Genomic DNA, 20153 nt, shown 5'->3' with positions numbered 1-20153 from the left:
CTGTAGTAGTTTTTATTTTCTTCCAAGTTTTTCTTTAAATTCCAGCTGGTTAACTCAGTGTAATATTGGTTTCAGGTGTACAATATGGTGATTCAACATTTACATACAACACCTGGCACTTATCACAACAAGTGCCCTCCTTAATTAACCCATTAATCACCATTAATGCCCTCCTTAATCCCAATCACCTAATTAACCCATCCCTCCACCTACCTCCCCTCTGGTAACCATCAGTTTGTTCTCTATAGTTAAGAGTCTGTTTCTTGGTTTTCCTCTTTTTCCCACCTATGTTTGTTTGTTTTGTTTGTTTTGTTAAATTTCTAGCCACAGCAGTCAGATAACACAAAGAAATAAAAGACATCCAAATTGGCTGGGAAGAAGTCATACTTTCACTATTTGCAGATGACATGATAATCTGTATAGAAAACCCTAAAGACTCTACCTAAAAATTTCTAGAACCAATATATGAATTTAGCAAAGTTGCAGGATCAAAAATCAATGTACAGAAATCTGTTTCATTTCTATATACCAATAATGAAGCAGCAGAAAGAGAAATCAAGGAATTAGTTCCATTCACAATTGCACTAAAAACCATAAGATACCTAGGAATAAACCTAACCAAAGAGGCAAAATATCTGTACTCTGAAAACTAAAAACATTGATAAAAGGAATTGAAGATGACACAAAGATATGGAAAAACATTCCATGCTTATGGATTGGAAGAATAAATATTGTTAAATATCACACTACCCAAAGCAATCTACACCTTTAATGCAATCTCTACCAAAATACCACCAGCATTTTTCACAGAGCTAGAACAATTCTAAAATTTGTATAGAAACACAAAAGACCCCAAATAGCCAAAGCAATCTTGGAAAAAAAAAAAAAAAGCAAAGCTGAAGGCATCACAATTCCAGACTTCAAGTTATATTACAAAGCTGTAGTGATCAAGACAGTATGGTACTGGCACACACACACACACAAATAGAACAGAATAGAAAACCCAGATATGAAACCACAACTATATGGCCAATTAACCTTCAACAAAGCAAAGTTCCCTTTGTTACTGTGTCTTCATGTCTCTTGCTGTTCTCTGTGTGGTATATCTTTTATTGTGTAGAAGCTGTTAAGTGAGTCCTCAGTTCTTCTTCAGAAGGAATTGCTTTATAAGTAAGTGTAGATTTGGTGTGTCTGTGGAAGATATGGGTTCAAGGTCTTCCTCTATTGCCATCTTGGACTATATCAACCTGGCATGAGCTCAGTTGTCTCTCAGAACTTTGTGCTTGTGCAAGCGATCAAAAATCATATAATCATCTCAATAGATGGAGAAAAAGCATTTAACAAAATTCAACATCTACTCATTATAAAAATTCTCACCAAATTTGATATAGCAGAACTATACCTCAGCAAAATAAAGGCCACAATATGACAAGCTGTCAGCTAACATCATACTCAATGGCAAAAATCTGAAAGCTTTCCCTCTGAAATTAGGAACAAAGATGTTCACTCTTGCTACTTGTTTTTAACACAGTAGTATAAGTCCTAGTTAGAACAGTTAGGGGAAAAAAATCAAAATTAGGAAGGAAGAAGTACATCTTTCTATTTGCAGATGACATTATATATCTATATCTATATCTATCTATCTATCTATCTATCTATCTATCTATCTCCTAAAGACTCCACAAAAATACCATTAGAACTAATAAATGAATTCAGTAAAGTGGCAAGATAAAATAAATATATAAAAATCAGTGTTTCTATACATTAACAATGAACTCTCAGAGAAATTAGGAAAACAATTCCATCACAATAGCATCAAAAAGAATAAATACATAGTAATAAATTTAACAAAGGAAATGAAATATCAGTACACTTTGAAAGAAATTGAAGAAGACATAAATAAATGGAAAGATATTTCATGCATGAAGCATCTTAATATTGTTAAAATGTCCATACTATCCAAAGGAATTTATAGCTTCAGCAATCACTATCAAAATTCCAAAGGCATTTTCACAGAAATAGTAAAAGAAATCCTAAAATATTGCACGGAACCACAAAAGACCCTGAATAGCCAAAGCCATCTTGAGAAATAAAAACAAAACTGGAAATATACTCCTTGACTTCAAACTATATTACAGAGCTATAGCAATCAAAACAGTATGACATCAGCATAAAAATAGACATTCAATTAAATAGAATAGAGACCAGAAATAAACTCATTTGTATGTGGTCAGTTTATGACAAGGAACCAAGAATATATAATGGGGAAAGGACAGTCTTTCCAGTAAATGGTGTTGGGAAAACTGAACTGCCACATACAAAAGAATAACACTGGACCAGTGTCTCTCACCATAACATGAAAATCAATGAAAAATGAATTAACAACTTGAATGTAAGACCTGAAACCATAAAACTCCTAGAAGAAAGTCTAGATGGTAAGACCCTCAACATTGGTCTTGTCAATGATTTTTTAGGTTTGACACCAAAAGCAAAGGCAACAAAAATGAAAATAAATAAGTGCAACTACATCAAACTAAAAAGCTTCTCTACAGTGAAGGCAAACATCAAAAAAATGAAAGGGCAACTTAGGGAATGAATTCACAATCATACATGTGATAAGGGGTTAATATCCAAAATATATAGAGAACTCTTACAACTTAATAGCAACAAAACAAACAAACAAAACAAAACAACAACAACAACAAAAACCCACCCAAAACCCAAACAGATTTAAATGTGGGCAGAGGACTTATGTGGACAGTTTTCAAAAGAGACCTACAAAAGGCCATCATATACATGGAAAGGTGCTGAACATCACTAATCATCAGGGAAATGCAAATCAAAGTCACAACAAGATATCACCTCACACCTGTTGAATACCTATTATCAAAAAGATAAGAGATAAGCCTTGGCAAAAATGTGGAGAAAAGGAAAGCTTGTACACTGTTGATGAAAACATAAATTTGTGCAGCCACTATGGAAAACAGTATGGAATTTCCTAAAACAATTAAAAATAAAACTACCACATGGTCCAGCAATCTCACTTCTGGGTATATAGCCAAAGAAAATGAAAATTGGACTTTGAAGAGATATCTGCACTACCATGTTTATTGAAGCATTAATAACAATAGTTGAGAAATGGAAACAACCTAAGTCTCCTTTAATGGTTGAGTGGATAAAGAAGTTATGATACATATATATGATGGAGTATTATCTAGCCTTAAAAAGAGAGAAATGCTTCCATTTGCAATGATACCAATGGACTTTGAGGGCATATACTAAGTGAAATAAGTCAGAGGAAAATAAAAACTGTATGATCTTCCTTATATGTTCAATCTAACAAATCTGAACTCATTGAAACAGGACAGATTGGTGATTGCTAGAGGTGGGGAGTTGGGGATGGAGAAATGGATGAAGGTCGTCAAATGGTACAAACTTCCAGTTATAAGATAAATAAGTTCTGGAGATGTAGTCTACAATATGATGACTGTAGTTACCAATAGTGTATTGTATATTTGAAAGTTGCTAAGAAAGTAGGTCTTAAAAGTTGTCATCACAAGGGATGCCTGGGTGGCTCAGTTGGTTAAGCATCTGACTTCAGCTCAGGTTGTGATCTCACGGTTTGTGAGTTTGAGCCCCAAGTCGGACTCTGTGCTGTCAGCTCGGAGCCTGGAGATGTTTCAGATTCTGTGTCTCCCTCTCTCTCTGCCCCTCCTCTGCTCACACACACTCTCTCTCTCTGTCTCAGAAATAAATAAAAACATTTAAAAAAAAGTTTTCTTCACAAGAAAAAAATTGTAACTGTATGGATCAATGTTAACTAAACTTACTGTGGCAAACATTTTGTAATAGATACATGTATGAAATCATGACATTGTACACCCCAAACTAATACAATGTTATGTGTTGATCATATCTTAATAAACAGGAAAATAGGCTTTTGATATTTTCCAAAATGCATTTGATTTGCTGGCATTTTTTAAAGGGCTTTTGTGTCTTTTTAAATGAAGAATATTGGTCTCTAGTTTCATTGTTACATAATATCTTTTCTGGCTTGTTATCAGGATAATACTGGTTTCATACAATGAGATGAGAAGTTTTCCTTCTATTTTCTGGAAGACTTTGTGTAGGCTTAATATATTGATTTCTTAAATATTTGATAGAATTTATCAGTGAAGGCATCTAGACATGGAATATTCTTTGAGAGAAGTTCATAAATGCAAATTCCAATTTTTCATTGTTACAGTGCTATTCAGATTTTGGATTTCCTCTTGGATCACTTTAGGTAATTTGTGTCTTTCAAGGAATTTGTGAATTTCATCTAGGTTATCAAATTTTTTGGCATAAAATAATTCATACTGTTGCCTTATTATTTTAGTTTCTTTAGTATCTGTTGTCCCCTGTTTTATTCTTGATTTCATGAATTTGTATTGTCTTTTTCTTGGTCATTCCAGCCAAAGATTTATCAATTTTATTAATCCTTTCAAGGAGCTAACTTTTGGTCATAGATTTTTAGAACTATTGCTTGTCAGCTTTCCATGTCATTTCCTTTATTCTAATTAATTTGAGCTTAGTTAATTCTTCTTAAACTTTAGGCTATAAGCTTTGATCTTATACTTTAATTCTTTTATAAGTATGAGCATTTACAGTATAAATGGAAGTATAATTTTAAAGTATAAATGAAACACTGAGCTACATTTTGTAAGTTCTGATGTATCTTTACCATTATTCATTCCAAAATATTTTCTTTTCTCTCTCTCTCTCTCTCTCTCTCTCTCTCTTATATATATATATATATATATATATATATATGAAGTCTATTGTCAAATTGGTTTCCATACAACACCCAGTGCTCATCCCAAAAGGTGCCCTCCTCAATACCCATCACCCACTTTGCCCTCCCTCCCACCCCCCGTCAACCCTCAGTTTGTTCTCAGTTTTTAAGAGTCTCTTATGCTTTGGCTCTCTCCCACTCTAACCTCCTTTTTTTTTTTCCTTCCCCTCCCCCATGAGTTTCTGTTAAGTTTCTCAGGATCCACCTAAGAGTGAAAACATATGGTATCTGTCTTTCTCTGTATGGCTTATTTCACTTAGCATAACACTCTCCAGTTCCATCCATGTTGCTACAAAGGACCATATTTCATTCTTTCTCATTGCCACATAGTACTACATTGTGTATATAAACCACAATTTCTTTATCCATTCATCAGTTGATGGACATTTAGGCTCTTCCCATAATTTGGCTATTGTTGAGAGTGCTGCTATAAACATTGGGGTACAAGTGCCCCTATGGATCAGTACTCCGGTATCCCTTGGGTAAATTCCTAGCAGTGCTATTGCTGGGTCATAGGGTAGGTCTATTTTTAATTTTTTGAGGAACCTCCACACTGTTTTCCAGAGCGGCTGCACCAATTTGCATTCCCACCAACAGTGCAAGAGGGTTCCCATTTCTCCACATCCTCTCCAGCATCTATAGTCTCCTGATTTGTTCATTTTGGCCACTCTGACTGGCGTGAGGTGATATCTGAGTGTGGTTTTGATTTGTATTTCCCTGATGAGGAGCGATGTTGAGCATCTTTTCATATGCCTGTTGACCATCCAGATGTCTTCTTTAGAGAAGTGTCTATTCATGTTTTCTGCCCATTTCTTCACTGGGTTATTTGTTTTTCAGGTGTGGAGTTTGGTGAGTTCTTTATAGATTTTGGATACTAGCCCTTTTTCCGATATGTCATTTGCAAATATCTTTTACCATTCCGTCGGTTGCCTTTTAGTTTTGTTGGTTGTTTCCTTTGCTGTGCAGAAGCTTTTTATCTTCATAAGGTCCCAGTAATTCATTTTTGCTTTTAATTCCCTTGCCTTTGGGGATGTGTCAAGTAAGAAATTGCTACAGCTGAGGTCAGAGAGGTCTTTTCCTGCTTTCTTCTCTAGGGTTTTGATGGTTTCCTATCTCACATTCAGGTCCTTTATCCATTTTGAGTTTATTTTTGTGAATGGTGTGAGAAAGTGGTCTAGTTTCAACCTTCTGCATGTTGCTGTCCAGTTCTCTCAGCACCCTTTATTAAAGAGTCTGTCTTTTTTCCATTGGATGTTCTTTCCTGCTTTGTCAAAGATTAGTTGGCCATACGTTTGTGGGTCTAGTTCTGGGATTTCTATTCTATTCCATTTGTCTATGTGCCTGTTTTTGTGCCAATACCATGCTGTCTTGATGATTACAGCTTTGTAGTAGAGGCTAAAGTCTGGGATTGTGATGCCTCCTGCTTTGGTCTTCTTCTTCAAAATTACTTTGGCTATTCAGGGCCTTTTGTGGTTCCATATGAATTTTAGAATTGCTTGTTCTAGCTTTGAGAAGAATGCTGGTGCAATTTTGATTGGGATTGCATTGAATGTGTAGATAGCTTTGGGTAGTATTGACATTTTGACAATATTTATTCTTCCAATCCATGAGCACGAAATGTCTTTCCATTTATTTATATCTTCTTCAATTACCTTCATAAGCTTTCTATAGTTTTCAGCATACAGATCTTTTACATCTTTGGTTAGATTTATCCCTAGGTATTTTATGCTTCTTGGTGCAATTGTGAATGGGATCAGTTTATTTGTCTTTCTGTTGCTTCATTGTTAGTGTATAAGAATGCAACTGATTTCTGTACATTGATTTTGTATCCTGCAACTTTGCTGAATTCATGTATCAGTTCTAGCAGACTTTTGGTGGAGTCTATCAGGTTTTCCATGTATAATATCATGTCATCTGCAAAAAGTGAAAGCTTGACTTCATCTTTGCCAATTTTGATGCCTTTGATTTCCTTTTGTTGTCTGATTGCTGATGCTAGAATTCCCAACACTATGTTAAACAACAGCGGTGAGAGTGGGCATCCCTGTCGTGTTCCTGATCTCAGGGAGAAAGCTCTCAGTTTTTCCCCATTGAGGATGATGTTAGCTGTGGGCTTTTCATAAATGGCTTTTATGATGTTTAAGTGTGTTCCTTCTATCCCGACTTTCTCAAGGGTTTTTATTAAGAAAGGGTGCTGGATTTTGTCAAAGGCCTTTTCTGCATTGATTGACAGGATCATATGGTTCTTATCTTTTCTTTTATTAATGTGATGTATCACGTTGATTGATTTGTGAATGTTGAACTAGCCCTGCATCCCAGGAATGAATCCCACTTGATCATGGTGAATAATTCTTTTTATATGCTGTTGAATTCGATTTGCTAGTATCTTATTGAGAATTTTTGCATCCATATTCATCAGGGATATTGGCCGGTAGTTCTCTTTTTTTACTGGGTCTCTGTCTGGTTTAGGAATCAAAGTAATACTGGCTTCATAGAATGAGTCTGGAAGTTTTCCTTCCCTTTCTATTTTTTAGAATAGCTTGAGAAGGATAGGTATTATCTCTGCTTCAAATGTCTGGTAGAATTCCCCAGGGAAGCCATCTGGTCCTGGACTCTTATTTGTTGGGAGATTTTTGATGACTGATTCAATTTCTTCGCTGGTTATGGGTCTGTTCAAGCTTTCTGTTTCCTCCTGATTGAGTTTTGGAAGTGTGTGGGTGCTTAGGAATTTGTCCATTTCTTCCCGGGTGTCCAGTTTGTTGGCATATAATTTTTCATAGTAGTCCCTGATAATTGCTTGTATGTCTGAGGGATTGGTTGTAATCATTCCATTTTCATTCCTGATTTTATCTATTTGGGTCATCTCCCTTTTCTTTTTGAGAAGCCTGGCTAGAGGTTTATCAATTTTGTTTATTTTTTCAAAAAACCAACTCTTGGTTTCGTTGATCTGCTCTACAGTTTTTTTTAGATTCTATATTGTTTATTTCTGCTCTGGTCTTTATTATTTCTCTTCTGCTGGGTTTAGGCTGTCTTTGCTGTTCTGCTTCTATTTCCTTTAGGTGTGCTGTTAGATTTTGTATTTGGGATTTTTCTTGTTTCTTGACATAGGCCTGGATTGCAATGTATTTTCCTCTCAGGACTGCCTTTACTGCATCCCAAAGCGTTTGGATTGTTGTATTTTCATTTTCATTTGTTTCCATATATTTTTTAATTTCTTCTCTAATTGCCTGGTTGACCCATTCATTATTTAGTAGGGTGTTCTTTAACCTCCATGCTTTTGGAGGTTTTCCAGACTTTTCCCTGTGGTTAATTTTAAGCTTCATAGCATTGTGGTCTGAAACTATGCATGGTATGATCTCAATTCTTGTATACTTATGAAGGGCTGTTTTGTGACCCAGTATGTGATCTATCTTGGAGAATGTTTCACATGCACTCGAGAAGAAAGTATATTCTGTTGCTTTGGGATGCAGAGTTCTCAATATATCTGTCAAGTCCATCTGATCCAATGTATCATTCAGGGCCCTTGTTTCTTTATTGACCGTGTGTCTAGATGATCTATCCATTTCTGTAAGTGGAGTGTTAAAGTCCCTGCAATTACCACATTCTTATCAATAAGGTTGCTTATGTTTGTGAGTAATTGTTTTATACATTTGGGGGCTTCCGTATTCGGTGCATAGACATTTATAATTGTTAGTTCTTCCTGATGGATAGACCCTGTGATTATTATATAATGTCCTTCTTCATCTCTTGTTACAGCCTTTAATTTAAAGTCTAGTTTGTCTGTAATAAGTATGTCTACTCCAGCTTTCTTTTGACTTCCAGTGGCATGATAAATAGTTCTCCATCCCTTCACTCTCAATCTGAAGGTGTCCTCAGGTCTAAAATGAGTCTCTTGTAGACAGCAAATAGATAGGTCTTGTTTTTTTATCCATTCTGATACCCTATGTCTTTTGGTTAGCGCATTTAGTCCATTTACATTCAGCATTATTCTAGAAAGATATGGGTTTAGAGTCATTGTGATGTCTGAAGGTTTCATGCTTGTAGCGATGTCTCTGGTACTTTGTCTCACAGGATCCCCCTTAGGATCTCTTGTGTGGCTGGTTTAGTGGTGACGAATTCCTTCAGTTTTTGTTTGTTTTGGAAGACCTTTATCACTCCTTCTATTCTAAATGACAGACTTGCTGGATAAAGGATTCTCGGTTGCATATTTTTTCTGTTCATCACATTGAAGATCTCCTGCCATTCCCCTCTGGCCTGCCAAGTGTCAGTAGAGAGATCGGTCACGAGTTTTATAGGTCTCCCTTTATATGTTAGAGCACGTTTATCTCTAGCTGCACATTGATCTTTATCCTTGTATTTTGCCAGTTTCACTATGATATGTCATGCAGAAGATTGATTCAAGTTACATCTGAAGGGAGTTCTCTGTGCCTCTTGGATTTCAATGCCTTTTTCCTTCCCCAGATCAGGGAAGTTCTCAGCTATTATTTCTTCAAGTACACCTTCAGCATCTTTCCCTCTCTCTTCCTCCTCTGGAGTACCAAGTATGCATAGATTATTTCTCTTTAGTGCGTCACTTAGTTCTCTAATTTTCCCCTCATACTCCTGGATTTTTTATCTCTCTTTTTCTCAGACTCTTCTTTTTCCATAATTTTATCTTCTAGTTCACCTATTCTCTCCTCTGCCTCTTCAATCCAAGCCGTGGTTGTCTCAATTTTATTTTGCAGCTCATTGATAGCATTTTTTAGCTCTTCCTGGCTGTTCCTTAGTCCCTTCATCTCTGTAGCAAGAGATTCTCTGCTGTCCTTTATACTGTTTTCAAGGCCAGCGATTAATTTTATGACTACTATTCTAAATTCACTGTAATATTGTTTAAATCGTTTTGATCAGTTCGTTAGCTGTTATTTCCTGGAGGTTTTTTTGAGGGGAATTCTTCCGTTTGGTCATTTTGGATAGTCCCTGGAGTGGTGCGGAACTGCAGGGCACTTCCCCTGTGCTGTCTTGAATAACTTGCGTTGGTGGGCGAGACCGCAGTCAGACCTGATGTCTGCCCCCAGCCCACCACTGGGGCCACAGTCAGACTGGTGTGTGCCTTCTCTTCCCCACTCCTAGGGGCAGGATTCACTGTGGGGTGGTGTGGCCCAACTGGGCTACTTCCACACTGCCAGACTTGTGGTGCTGGGGATCTGGCGTATTAGCTGGGGTGGATCGGCAAGGTGCACAGGGGTGGGAGGGGCAGTCCCAGCTTGCTTTTCCTTCGGAGAAGATCCGCTTCGGGAGGGGCCCTGCAGCACCAGGAGGGAGTCAGACCCGCCCAAGGGTTGGATCTGCAGAAGCACAGCGTTGGGTGTTTGCACGGTTGCAAGCAAGTTCCCTGGCAGGAACTGGTTCCCTTTGGGATTTTGGCTGAGGGATGGGCGAGGGAGATGTCACTTCCCAGCGCCTTTGTTCCCCGCCAAGCTGAGCTCTGTTGTCCGGGGCTCAACAACTCTCCCTCCCATTGTCCTCCAGCCCTCCTGTTCTCTGAGCAGAGCTGTTAGCTTATAACCTTCCAGATGTCAAGTCCCGCTTGCTGTCGGAACACACTCCATCCGGCCCCTCCGCTTTTGCAAGCCAAACTCGGGGGCTCTGCTTGGCCAGCAGGCCACCCCTCTGCCCCAGCTCCCTCCCTCCAGTCTGTGGAGCGTGCACCGCCTCTCCACCCTTCCTACCCTCTTCCGTGGGCCTCTCGTCTGCACTTGGCTCCGGAGACTCCGTCCTGCTATCCTTCTGGCGGTTTTCTGGGTTATTTAGGCAGGTGTAGGTGGAATCTAAGTGATCAGCAGGATGCGCAGTGAGCCCAGGGTCCTCCTACGCTGCCATCTTCCCAGGATCTCTATTCCTCCCAAAATATTTTCTAATATCTCTTGTGATTTCTTGTTGGCTGTGGTTTGTTTTTAAGTATGCTGTTTAATTTCCAAATATTCAGAGGTTTGAAGAAATATTTTTTATTTCCAATATAATTATTTTGTGGTCACAGAAAATAGTTTGCATGATTTAAATTCTTATAAATTTATTGGGAGTTGTATGGGCCTGCATAAAGTCTGTCTTCATGAAAATTCCATGTGTGCTTGAGAAAGAATGTGTATTTTTGTGTTCTTTGGTGTAGTTGTATATAAATGGAAATGAGGACAGAGTGATTGATGACACTGTTTAGATCTTTTATTTTTCCCACGTTGAAGGCATGACTTTTTAAAGGATCTCTACTGAATGTTCCCTACCTTACAAGGTCTCTCCAGCTGATAAATTCATGAGTGATTTCCAGCAATGTGTAAATTATGAGAATTATTTGTCTTATAATTTTCCAGTAATTGTACTTTCCCTAGATTTTCTTTACTTTATGATGTTTTACATTACACATGTATAGGTTAATACTTGGCCAAAAACTCAAGAGAACTCTATGTGAATTTCTGAAGGCATTATTTTGTTTGTAGCTCTAATATTTTTTCCACAAAATTCTAACCACTCTGGCCTCTCTGAACTCTGACCTTTGTATCCTTAATCAGTGAGATTACTGGACTAATATTTGGGATCTCAACACTATTCCATAGTTTGCTAATTTCCTCCATGCAGAAAAAGAGACAGTAAGGATTGGCTATTTTGTTTCACTTTTTGCATGTAGTCCTGTGCTGCCTATCCTTCAATGTCATAGTTGTTCCATAATTTTTGTTCAGTTTTATAGTTATTTATAGCATGAGAATAATAATAATTTATAGCATGAGAATAATAAATAGGCCATGTTTCCCTCACACACAGTCAAAGCAGAAGTATCTGGTTGTTCTTTTCTTTTTTCCTTTCCTTTCCTTTCCTTTCCTTTCCTTTCCTTTCCTTCCCTTCTTCCCTCATTTCCTTGCTTTTTCTTTCCTTCTACCTCTCTTTCTTTCCTTTAAAAAATTTTAATCCTTCCTTTTAGTGCTATTTTACACAAAGGAACAATTGTCAATTAATACTTTAGATAACATGTGTTTTCTCTGTTATTGTATATGTTTGTTTTCCTAAGGGCTGACTGCAAGCTCTGTGTACATGTTCATGTTGACTGGAAGACTTCACTTTAAAGAATTATGTAGGTTGGGGTCTTCCAATAAAGATTCCTACAATGGTGTGCCAACCCCTATCCCAGGTGCACTAGCAGTTTCCAAGCAGGGAGGTCAGTTTCTATAGAGATTTGTTCTTCAGTTTAAAAACAAATGCATTTTTTAAAAAATTTATCTTGGGAAGCAGGGAAGAAAAGAGAGAGAGTGAGAGAGAGAATCCCAAGCAGTTATCACACTGTCAGCTTGGAGCCCTTGCAGGGCTTGATCTCACAAACCGTGAGATCATGACCTGAGCCAAAACCAAGTTTTGGTCACTTAACTATCTGAGCCACCCAGGCACCCCTCATTCTTCCAGTTTTAATTGAGGTGTAAAAGTTGCTACTCCTGGGGCGCCTGGGTGGCACAGTCGGTTAGGCGTCCGACTTCAGCCAGGTCACGATCTCGCGGTCCGTGAGTTCGAGCCCCGCGTCGGGCTCTGGGCTGATGGCTCAGAGCCTGGAGCCTGTTTCCGATTCTGTGTCTCCCTCTCTCTCTGCCCCTCCCCCATTCATGCTCTGTCTCTCTCTGTCCCAAAAATAAATAAACGTTGAAAAAAAAAAATTAAAAAAAAAAAAAAAAAAAAGTTGCTACTCCTTTTTATGTGTGGAAATGAGAAAAGTGAGAAGAAGATTAAATTGGTTCAGGAATTCCTTTTCAATCCTTTAATTAATTTTGCTAAATAATGTCTAATATTCTATTACCTGCACCATACTTGCCCACTCTGTGCTTGGGGCCTCCTAGGAGGCTATGATCTACTAATAAGATCATATCAAATCCTTTTTATAACCTTACCTTAGGGATATTCTGGGCCACAGTTTTCTCTGGTCTTTAAAATTACTTTAAAATTACTATCACTGGTTTATGCATGGCTTTCTATCTTATTCTCAGCCTTACTGATTTATTCCCTTTAATACCTCTACCCATCATTTTCATGGAACGCGGGGGGTTGGGGGGAGAGAGGCAAGTATATATGCTCATTATATCATTTTTAATTAGATTCTCTGTTTGAAAATGTAATGACAATCACTTAGGTTATTTTTTAAAAGGTACATTAACTTTTAGTGATTAAAATACACCCACTCCATCTCTATGGTTTAATGTCTATGGAGGGAATAAATAACCATCTTGATATAGATCACTTAGAAGTGAACCAAAGCCTAAGAATAATTCAGATTATTTCAGCACCAATTGGTAATTGGTTTTTATTTATTTCATTGTTACTTTGTTTGGGGTGCCTTAAGAATACAGATCATCCCCAAGTTTTGATTGTTTGACTCATGATTTTTTGGCTTTGCAATGGTGTGAAAGTGATACGCATTCAGTAGAAACTATACTTTGAATTTCGATATTTTCCCAGGCGAGTGATGTATGCAGTACGATACTGGTCAGAAGCAGTGAGCCACGGCTCTAAGTCAACCACACGGTCATGAGGATAAGCAATCAGTACATTTACAACCATTCTGTTTTTCGCTTTCAGTACAGTGGTCAATAAATTACATGAGATATTCAACACTTTATTGTCAAATGCTTTGTATTTGATAATTTTTCCCAACTGTAGGCTAATGTTTAAGGTGGGCTAGGCTAGACTATAATGTTAGGTAGGTTAGGTATATTGAATACATTTTCAATTTACGGTATTTTCAACTATGAGTTTATTGCTACATAACCCCATTGTAAGCTGTGGAAGGTCTGTAGTCATTAACTTAAAAAAAATGCTTGGGCGCTATGGACAAAAGTAGTACCACACAATCAGAATTATACTTTTGCTTGATGCCTGAATTTGATTATATACATATAGTGGACAAACTGAATTTTATTGTTAAGTTTGTGGCTGGGTTGCCTTTTTTTCTGATAGGTACAAGAGTAAACCTCAGGATGACTATGAAGATCCCAAAGATGTTCAAGCCATCAAAGAGGCCCAGTTGTATATGGGAGACTTCAATCTGAAGACAGCCCCAGACTACAAGATACCTGAGCACATGAGAGTAAATGCTGCCAAGAAGGAAGAGGAGCTGGGACATCTAGACTCCATGGTACTTATTACTCATTGCTTACATGACAATGAGAGGCACCCTTGAGTTTTTAGCGGTATTCTGTGCTGAAACCACTTGTTTCACTAGATGGTCTATAGGAATATATAGTCATAGAAACTTAGAACTGAAAGAAGATCTTCATGATTATTTAGAATAATGCCCCCTTTTTACAAATGAGGAAACTGAGGCCCAGAGAGGACAAGGGATTTATCTGTGATTATTTAGTTAAAATGGCAGAACCAGCCTTCAAGTTAATTACTTGACTCAATATGTTTCATGGGTTAAAGCTCTATATTTTAGAGACTTTGAATTTCTGAAATTCAAACATGTCCTTGGCTGCTGTAGACTTCCAAAGACTTAGGGGAAAAGGCCATTGTTTGACTTTTTTTTTCCAGGACTTATAAATTTTTTAAGTGTCTCAATAATAACCTATTAACATATCCCTTTTTAAAATTTTTATCTACATTCTGCCAAACTGCTTCCAATTATCCTGATTTCTCATCCCCCCTTTTTTACTAAAGTCTCCTCTCTCTGTCATAGCAATTCCTTAATTTGGACTGAAAAGTGACTTTTCACATTTAGAGACTCAGAAAGTATCTGAGCTACCATTTTGAGGAGAATGTGGTCCATGGCCACCTACTATGGACATGCAGTTTGGACACTACAAGGCATCCCATTGGAGAAAGTGCCAATCATACCACGGATCTAACATATTAGAATATTTTATAATTTTCTGACAAGTGGCAGTAAAGTGTCTTCAGGAAAAAAAAAGTCTTTCAGTTTCACCAAAAATTCTATATGTGCCAGACTAGGAGGATCCTGGTATGGCAAATAATATCCATAAATAAATGTTCATAGCTCATAACTATACCTTTCTGTTTAAACAGACATTTTGAACATTTTCTTAGTGACCATTTAGATTGTTTCTCTTTTTTTTTTTTACATGAAATTTATTATCAAATTGGTTTCCATATAACACCCAGTACTCATCCCAACAGGTGCCCTCCTCAATACCCATCACCCACTTTGCCCTCCCTCCCACCCCCCGTCAACCCTCAGTTTATTCTCAGTTTTTAAGTCTCTCATGGTTTGCTTCCTTCCCTCTCTGTAACTTTTTTTTCCCCTCCCCCTCCCCCATGGTCTTCTGGTAAGTTTCTCAGGATCCACATAGGAGTGAAGACATATGGTATCTGTCTTTCTCTATGACTTATTTCACTTAGCATAACACTCTGCAGTTCCATCCACGTTGCTACAAAAGGCCATATTTCATTCTTTCTCATTGCCACATAGTATTCCATCGTATATATAAATCACAACTTCTTTATCCATTCATCAGTTGATGGACATTTAGGCTCTTCCCATAATTTGGCTATTGTTGAGAGTGCTGCTATAAACATTGGGGTACAAGTGCCCCTATGCATCAGTACTCCTGTATCCCTTGGGTAAATTCCTAGCAGTGCTATTGCTGGGTCATAGGGTAGGTCTATTTTTAATTTTTTGAGGAACCTCCACACTGTTTTCCAGAGCAGCTGCACCAATTTGCATTCCCACCAACAGTGCAAGAGGGTTCCCATTTCTCCACATCCTCTCCAGCATCTATAGTCTCCTGATTTGTTCATTTTGGCCACTCTGACTGGCGTGAGGTGATATCTGAGTGTGGTTTTGATTTGTATTTCCCTGATGAGGAGTGATGTTGAACATCTTTTCATGTGCCTGTTGGCCATCTGGATGTCTCCTTAGAGATGTGCCTATTCATGTCTTCTGCCCATTTCTTCACTGGATTATTTGTTTTTCGAGTGTGGAGTTTGGTGAGCTCTTTATAGATTTTGGATACTAGCCCTTTGTCTGATATGTCATTTGCAAATATCTTTTCCCATTCCGTCGGTTGCCATTTAGCTTTGTTGACTGTTTCCTTTGCTGTGCAGAAGCTTTTTATCTTCATAAGGTCCCAGTAATTCATTTTTGCTTTTAATTCCCTTGCCTTTGGGGATGTGTCAAGTAAGAAATTGCTGCAGCTGAGGTCAGAGAGGTTTTTCCTACTTTTTCTTTTAGGGTTTTGATGGTTTCCTATCTCACATTCAGGTCCTTCATCCATTTTGAGTTTATTTTTGTGAATGGTGTAAGAAAGTGGTCTAGTTTCATTCTTCTGCATGTTGCTGTCCATTTTTCCCAGCACCCTTTGTTAAAGAGACTGTCTTTTTTCCATTGAATATTCTTCCTGCTTTGTCAAAGATTAGTTGGCCATACTTTTGTGGGTTCAATTCTGGAGTCTATTCTATTCCTTTGGTCTATGTGTCTGTTTTTGTGCCAATACCATGCTGTCTTGATGATTACAGCTTTGTAGTAGAGGCTAAAGTCTGGGATTGTGATGCTTCCCACATTGGTCTTCTTCTTCAATATCACTTTGGCTATTCGGGGTCTTTTGTTGTTCCACACAAATTTTAGGATAGCTTGTTCTAGCTTTGACAAGAATGCTGGTACAATTTTGATTGGGATTGCATTGAATGTGTAGATAGCTTTGGGTAGTATTGACATTTTAACAATATTTATTCTTCCAATCCATGAGCATGGAATGTTTTTCCATTTCTTTGTATCTTCTTCAATTTCCTTCATAAGCTTTCAATAGTTTTCAGTATACAGATCTTTTACATCTTTGGTTAGGTTTATTCCTAGATATTTTATGCTTCTTGGTGCAATTGTGAATGGGATCAGTTTCTTTATTTGTTTTTCTGTTGCTTCATTATTAGTGTATAAGAATGCAACTGATTTCTGTGCATTAATTTTGTATCCTGCGACTTTCCTGAATTCATATAACAGTTCTAGCAGACTTTTGGTGGAGTCTATCAGGTTTTCCATGTATAATATCACGTCATCTGCAAAAAGTGAAAGCTTGATTTCATCTTTGCCAATTTTGATACCTTTGATTTCCTTTTGTTGCCTGATTGCTGATGGTAGAACTTTCAACACTATGTTAAACAACAGCGGTGAGAGTATACATCCCTGTCATGTTCCTGATCTCAGGGAGAAAGCTCTCAGTTTTTCCCCATTGAGGATGATGTTAGCTGTGGGCTTTTCATAAGTGGCTTTTATGATGTGTAATTATGTTCCTTCTATCATGACTTTCTCTAGGGTTTTTATTAAGAAAGGTTGCTGAATTTTGTCAAATGCGTTTTCTGCATCGATTGACAGGATCATATGGTTCTTATCTTTTCTTTTATTAATGTGATGTATCACATTGATTGATTTGTGAATGTTGAACCAGCCCTGCATCCCAGGAATGAATCCCACTTGATCATGGTGAATAATTCTTTTTATATGCTGTTGAATTTTATTTGATATTATCTTGTTGAGAATTTTTGCATCCATCTTCATCAGGGATATTGGCCTGTAGTTCTCTTTTTTTGCTGGGTCTCTGTCTCGTTTGGAAATCAAAGTAATGCTGGCTTCATAGAATGAGTCTGAAAGTTTTCCTTCCTTTTCTATTTTTTTTGGAACAGCTTGAGAAGGACAGGTATTATCTCTGCTTTAAATGTCTGGTAGAATTCCTCAGGGAAGCCATCTGGTCCTGGACTCTTATTTGTTGGGAGATTTTTGATGACTGATTCAATTTCTTCGCTGGTTATGGGTGTGTTCATATTTTCTACTTCTTCCTGTTTGAGTTTTGGAAGTTTGTGGGTGCTTAGGAATTTGTCCATTTCTTCCCGGGTGTCCAGTTTGTTGGCATATAATTTTTCATAGTATTCCCTGATAATTGCTTGTATCTCTGAGGGATTGGTTGTAATCATTCCATTTTCATTCATGATTATCTATTTGGGTCATCTCCCTTTTCTTTTTGAGAAGCCTGGCTAGAGGTTTATCAATTTTGTTTATTTTTTCAAAAACCAACTCTTGGTTTCATTGGTCTGCTCTATAGTTATTTTAGATTCTATATTGTTTATTTCTGCTCTGGTCTTTATTATTTCTCTTCTGCTGGGTCTAGGCTGTCTTTGCTGTTCTGCTTCTATTTCCTTTAGGTGTGCTGTTAGATTTTGTATTTGGGATTTTTCTTGTTTCTTGACATAGGCCTGGATTGCAATATATTTTCCCCTCAGGACTGCCTTTGCTGCATCCCAAAGCGTTTGGATTGTTGTATTTTCATTTTCGTTTGTTTCCATATATTTTTTTAATTTCTTCTCTAATTGTCTGGTTGACCCATTCATTCTTTAGTAGGGTGTTCTTTAACCTCCATGCCTTTGAAGGTTTTCCAGACTTTTTCCTATGGTTGGTTTCAAGTTTCATAGCGTTGTGGTCTGAAACTGTGCATGCTATGATCTCAATTCTTGTATACTTATGAAGGGCTGTTTTGTGACCCAGTATGTGATCTATCTCGGAGAATTTTCCATGTGTGCACTCGAGAAGAAAGTATAGTCTCTTGCTTTGGGATGTGGAGTTCTAAATATATCTGTCAAATCCATCTGATACAGTGTATCATTCAGGGCCCTTGTTTCATTATTCTGTGTCTAGATGATCTATCCATTGTTGTAAGTGGATTATTAAAGTCCCCTGCAATTACCACATTCTTATCAATAAGGTTGCTCATGTTTGTGATTAATTGTTTTATATATTTAGGGGTTCCGTATTCAGCACATAGACATTTATAATTGTTAGGCCTTCTGATGGATAGACCATGTAATTATTATATAACGCCCTTCTTCATCTCTTGTTACAGCCTTTAATTTAAAGTCTAGTTTGTCTGATATAAGTATGGCTACTCCAGCTTTCTTTTGACTTCCAGTAGCATGGTGGATAGTTCTCCATCCCTTCACTTTCAATGTGAAGGTGTCCTCAGGTCTAAAATGAGTCTCTTGTAGACCACAAATAGATGGGTCTTGTTTTTTTTTTATCCATTCTGATACCCTATGTCTTTTGGTTGGCGCATTTGTCCATTTACATTCAGTGTTATTACAGAAAGATATGGGTTTAGAGTCATTGTGATGTCTGAAGGTTTCATGCTTGTAGTGATGTCTCTGGTACTTTGTGGTCCTTGCAACATTTCACTCACAGAGTTCCCCTTAGGATCTCTTGTAGGGTTGGTTTAGTGGTGCTGAATTCCTTCTGTTTTTGTTTGTTTGGGAAAACCTTTATCTCTCCTTCTATTCTGAATGACAGACTTGATGGATAAAGGATTCTCGGCTTCATATTTTTTTCTGTTCATCACATTGAAGATTTCCTGCCATTGTTTTCTGGCATGCCAAGTTTCAGTAGATAGGTCTGCTACTAACCGTATGTGTGTACCTTTGTATGTTAGGGCCTGTTTATCCCTAAGCTGCCTTCAGAGTTCTCTCTTTATCCTTGTATTTTGCCAGTTTCACTATGATATGTAGTGCAGAAGATCGATTCAAGTTACGTCTGAAGAAAGTTCTCTGTGCCTCTCGGATTTTAATGACTGTTTCCTTCCCCAGATCAGGAAAGTTCTCAGCTATGATTTGTTCAGGTACACCTTCAGCCCCTTTCTCTCTCTCTTCTTCTGGAATTCCTATGATACGGATATTGTTCTGTTTGATTGGATCACTTTCTCTAAGTCTCCCTTCATACTCCTGGATTTTTTTTATATCTCTTTTTCTCAGCTTCCTCTTTTTCCATAATTTTATCTTCTAATTCACCTATTCTCTCCTCTCCCTCTTCATTCTGTGCTATGGCCGCCTCCATTTTATTTTGCACCTCATTTATAGCATTGTTTAGCATTTATAGCATTTATAGCATTATAGCATTTAGTATTGCACCTCATGACTATTTTTTATTCCTTAAGTTTCTGTAGCAATAGATTCTCTGCTGTCCTCTATGCTTTTTTTAAGTGCAGCGATTAATTTTATGACTATTAATCTAAATTCTTCTTCCGTTATATTACTTAAATCAGTTTTGATTAATTCGTTAGCTGTAGCTACTTCCAGGAGTTTCTTTTGAGGAGAATTCTTCCATTTCATCATTTTGGCTAGTCCCTGTGGTAGTTCTAAACTGAAGGACACCTCCCCTGTGCTGTCTGGAGAAACTTGTGTTGGTGCGTGGGGCCACAGTCAGACTGGTGTGTACCTTCTCTTCCCCTCTCCCAGGGGCAGGACTCACTGTGGAGTGGTGTGGCCCCTCTCTGGGCTGCTTGCACACTGCCAGGCTTGTGGTGCTGCTTCGATGGGATCTGGACAG

At 37.7% G+C, this 20153-nt stretch overlaps 1 protein-coding gene across 3 annotated transcripts in view; it reads left to right on the top strand.

Annotated features, from left to right (window-relative positions):
* The window catches only part of CFAP44 (cilia and flagella associated protein 44), a 152267-nt gene that overhangs the window by 98661 nt on the left and 33453 nt on the right, over window positions 1-20153 (top strand). For all 3 annotated transcript variants that reach the window (XM_045502061.1, XM_045502062.1, XM_045502063.1), the window contains one exon: window positions 13796-13973. In XM_045502061.1, coding sequence (XP_045358017.1) covers window positions 13796-13973 — 178 coding nt within the window. The remainder of the gene's footprint in view (window positions 1-13795; window positions 13974-20153) is intronic.

The sequence above is a fragment of the Leopardus geoffroyi genome, chromosome C2 (assembly GCF_018350155.1).
Source record: "Leopardus geoffroyi isolate Oge1 chromosome C2, O.geoffroyi_Oge1_pat1.0, whole genome shotgun sequence".
In the NCBI taxonomy this organism is placed as follows: Eukaryota; Metazoa; Chordata; class Mammalia; order Carnivora; family Felidae; genus Leopardus; species Leopardus geoffroyi.
Note: the sequence above shows the minus strand (reverse complement) of the source record. Positions and strands in the feature narration are given on the sequence as shown.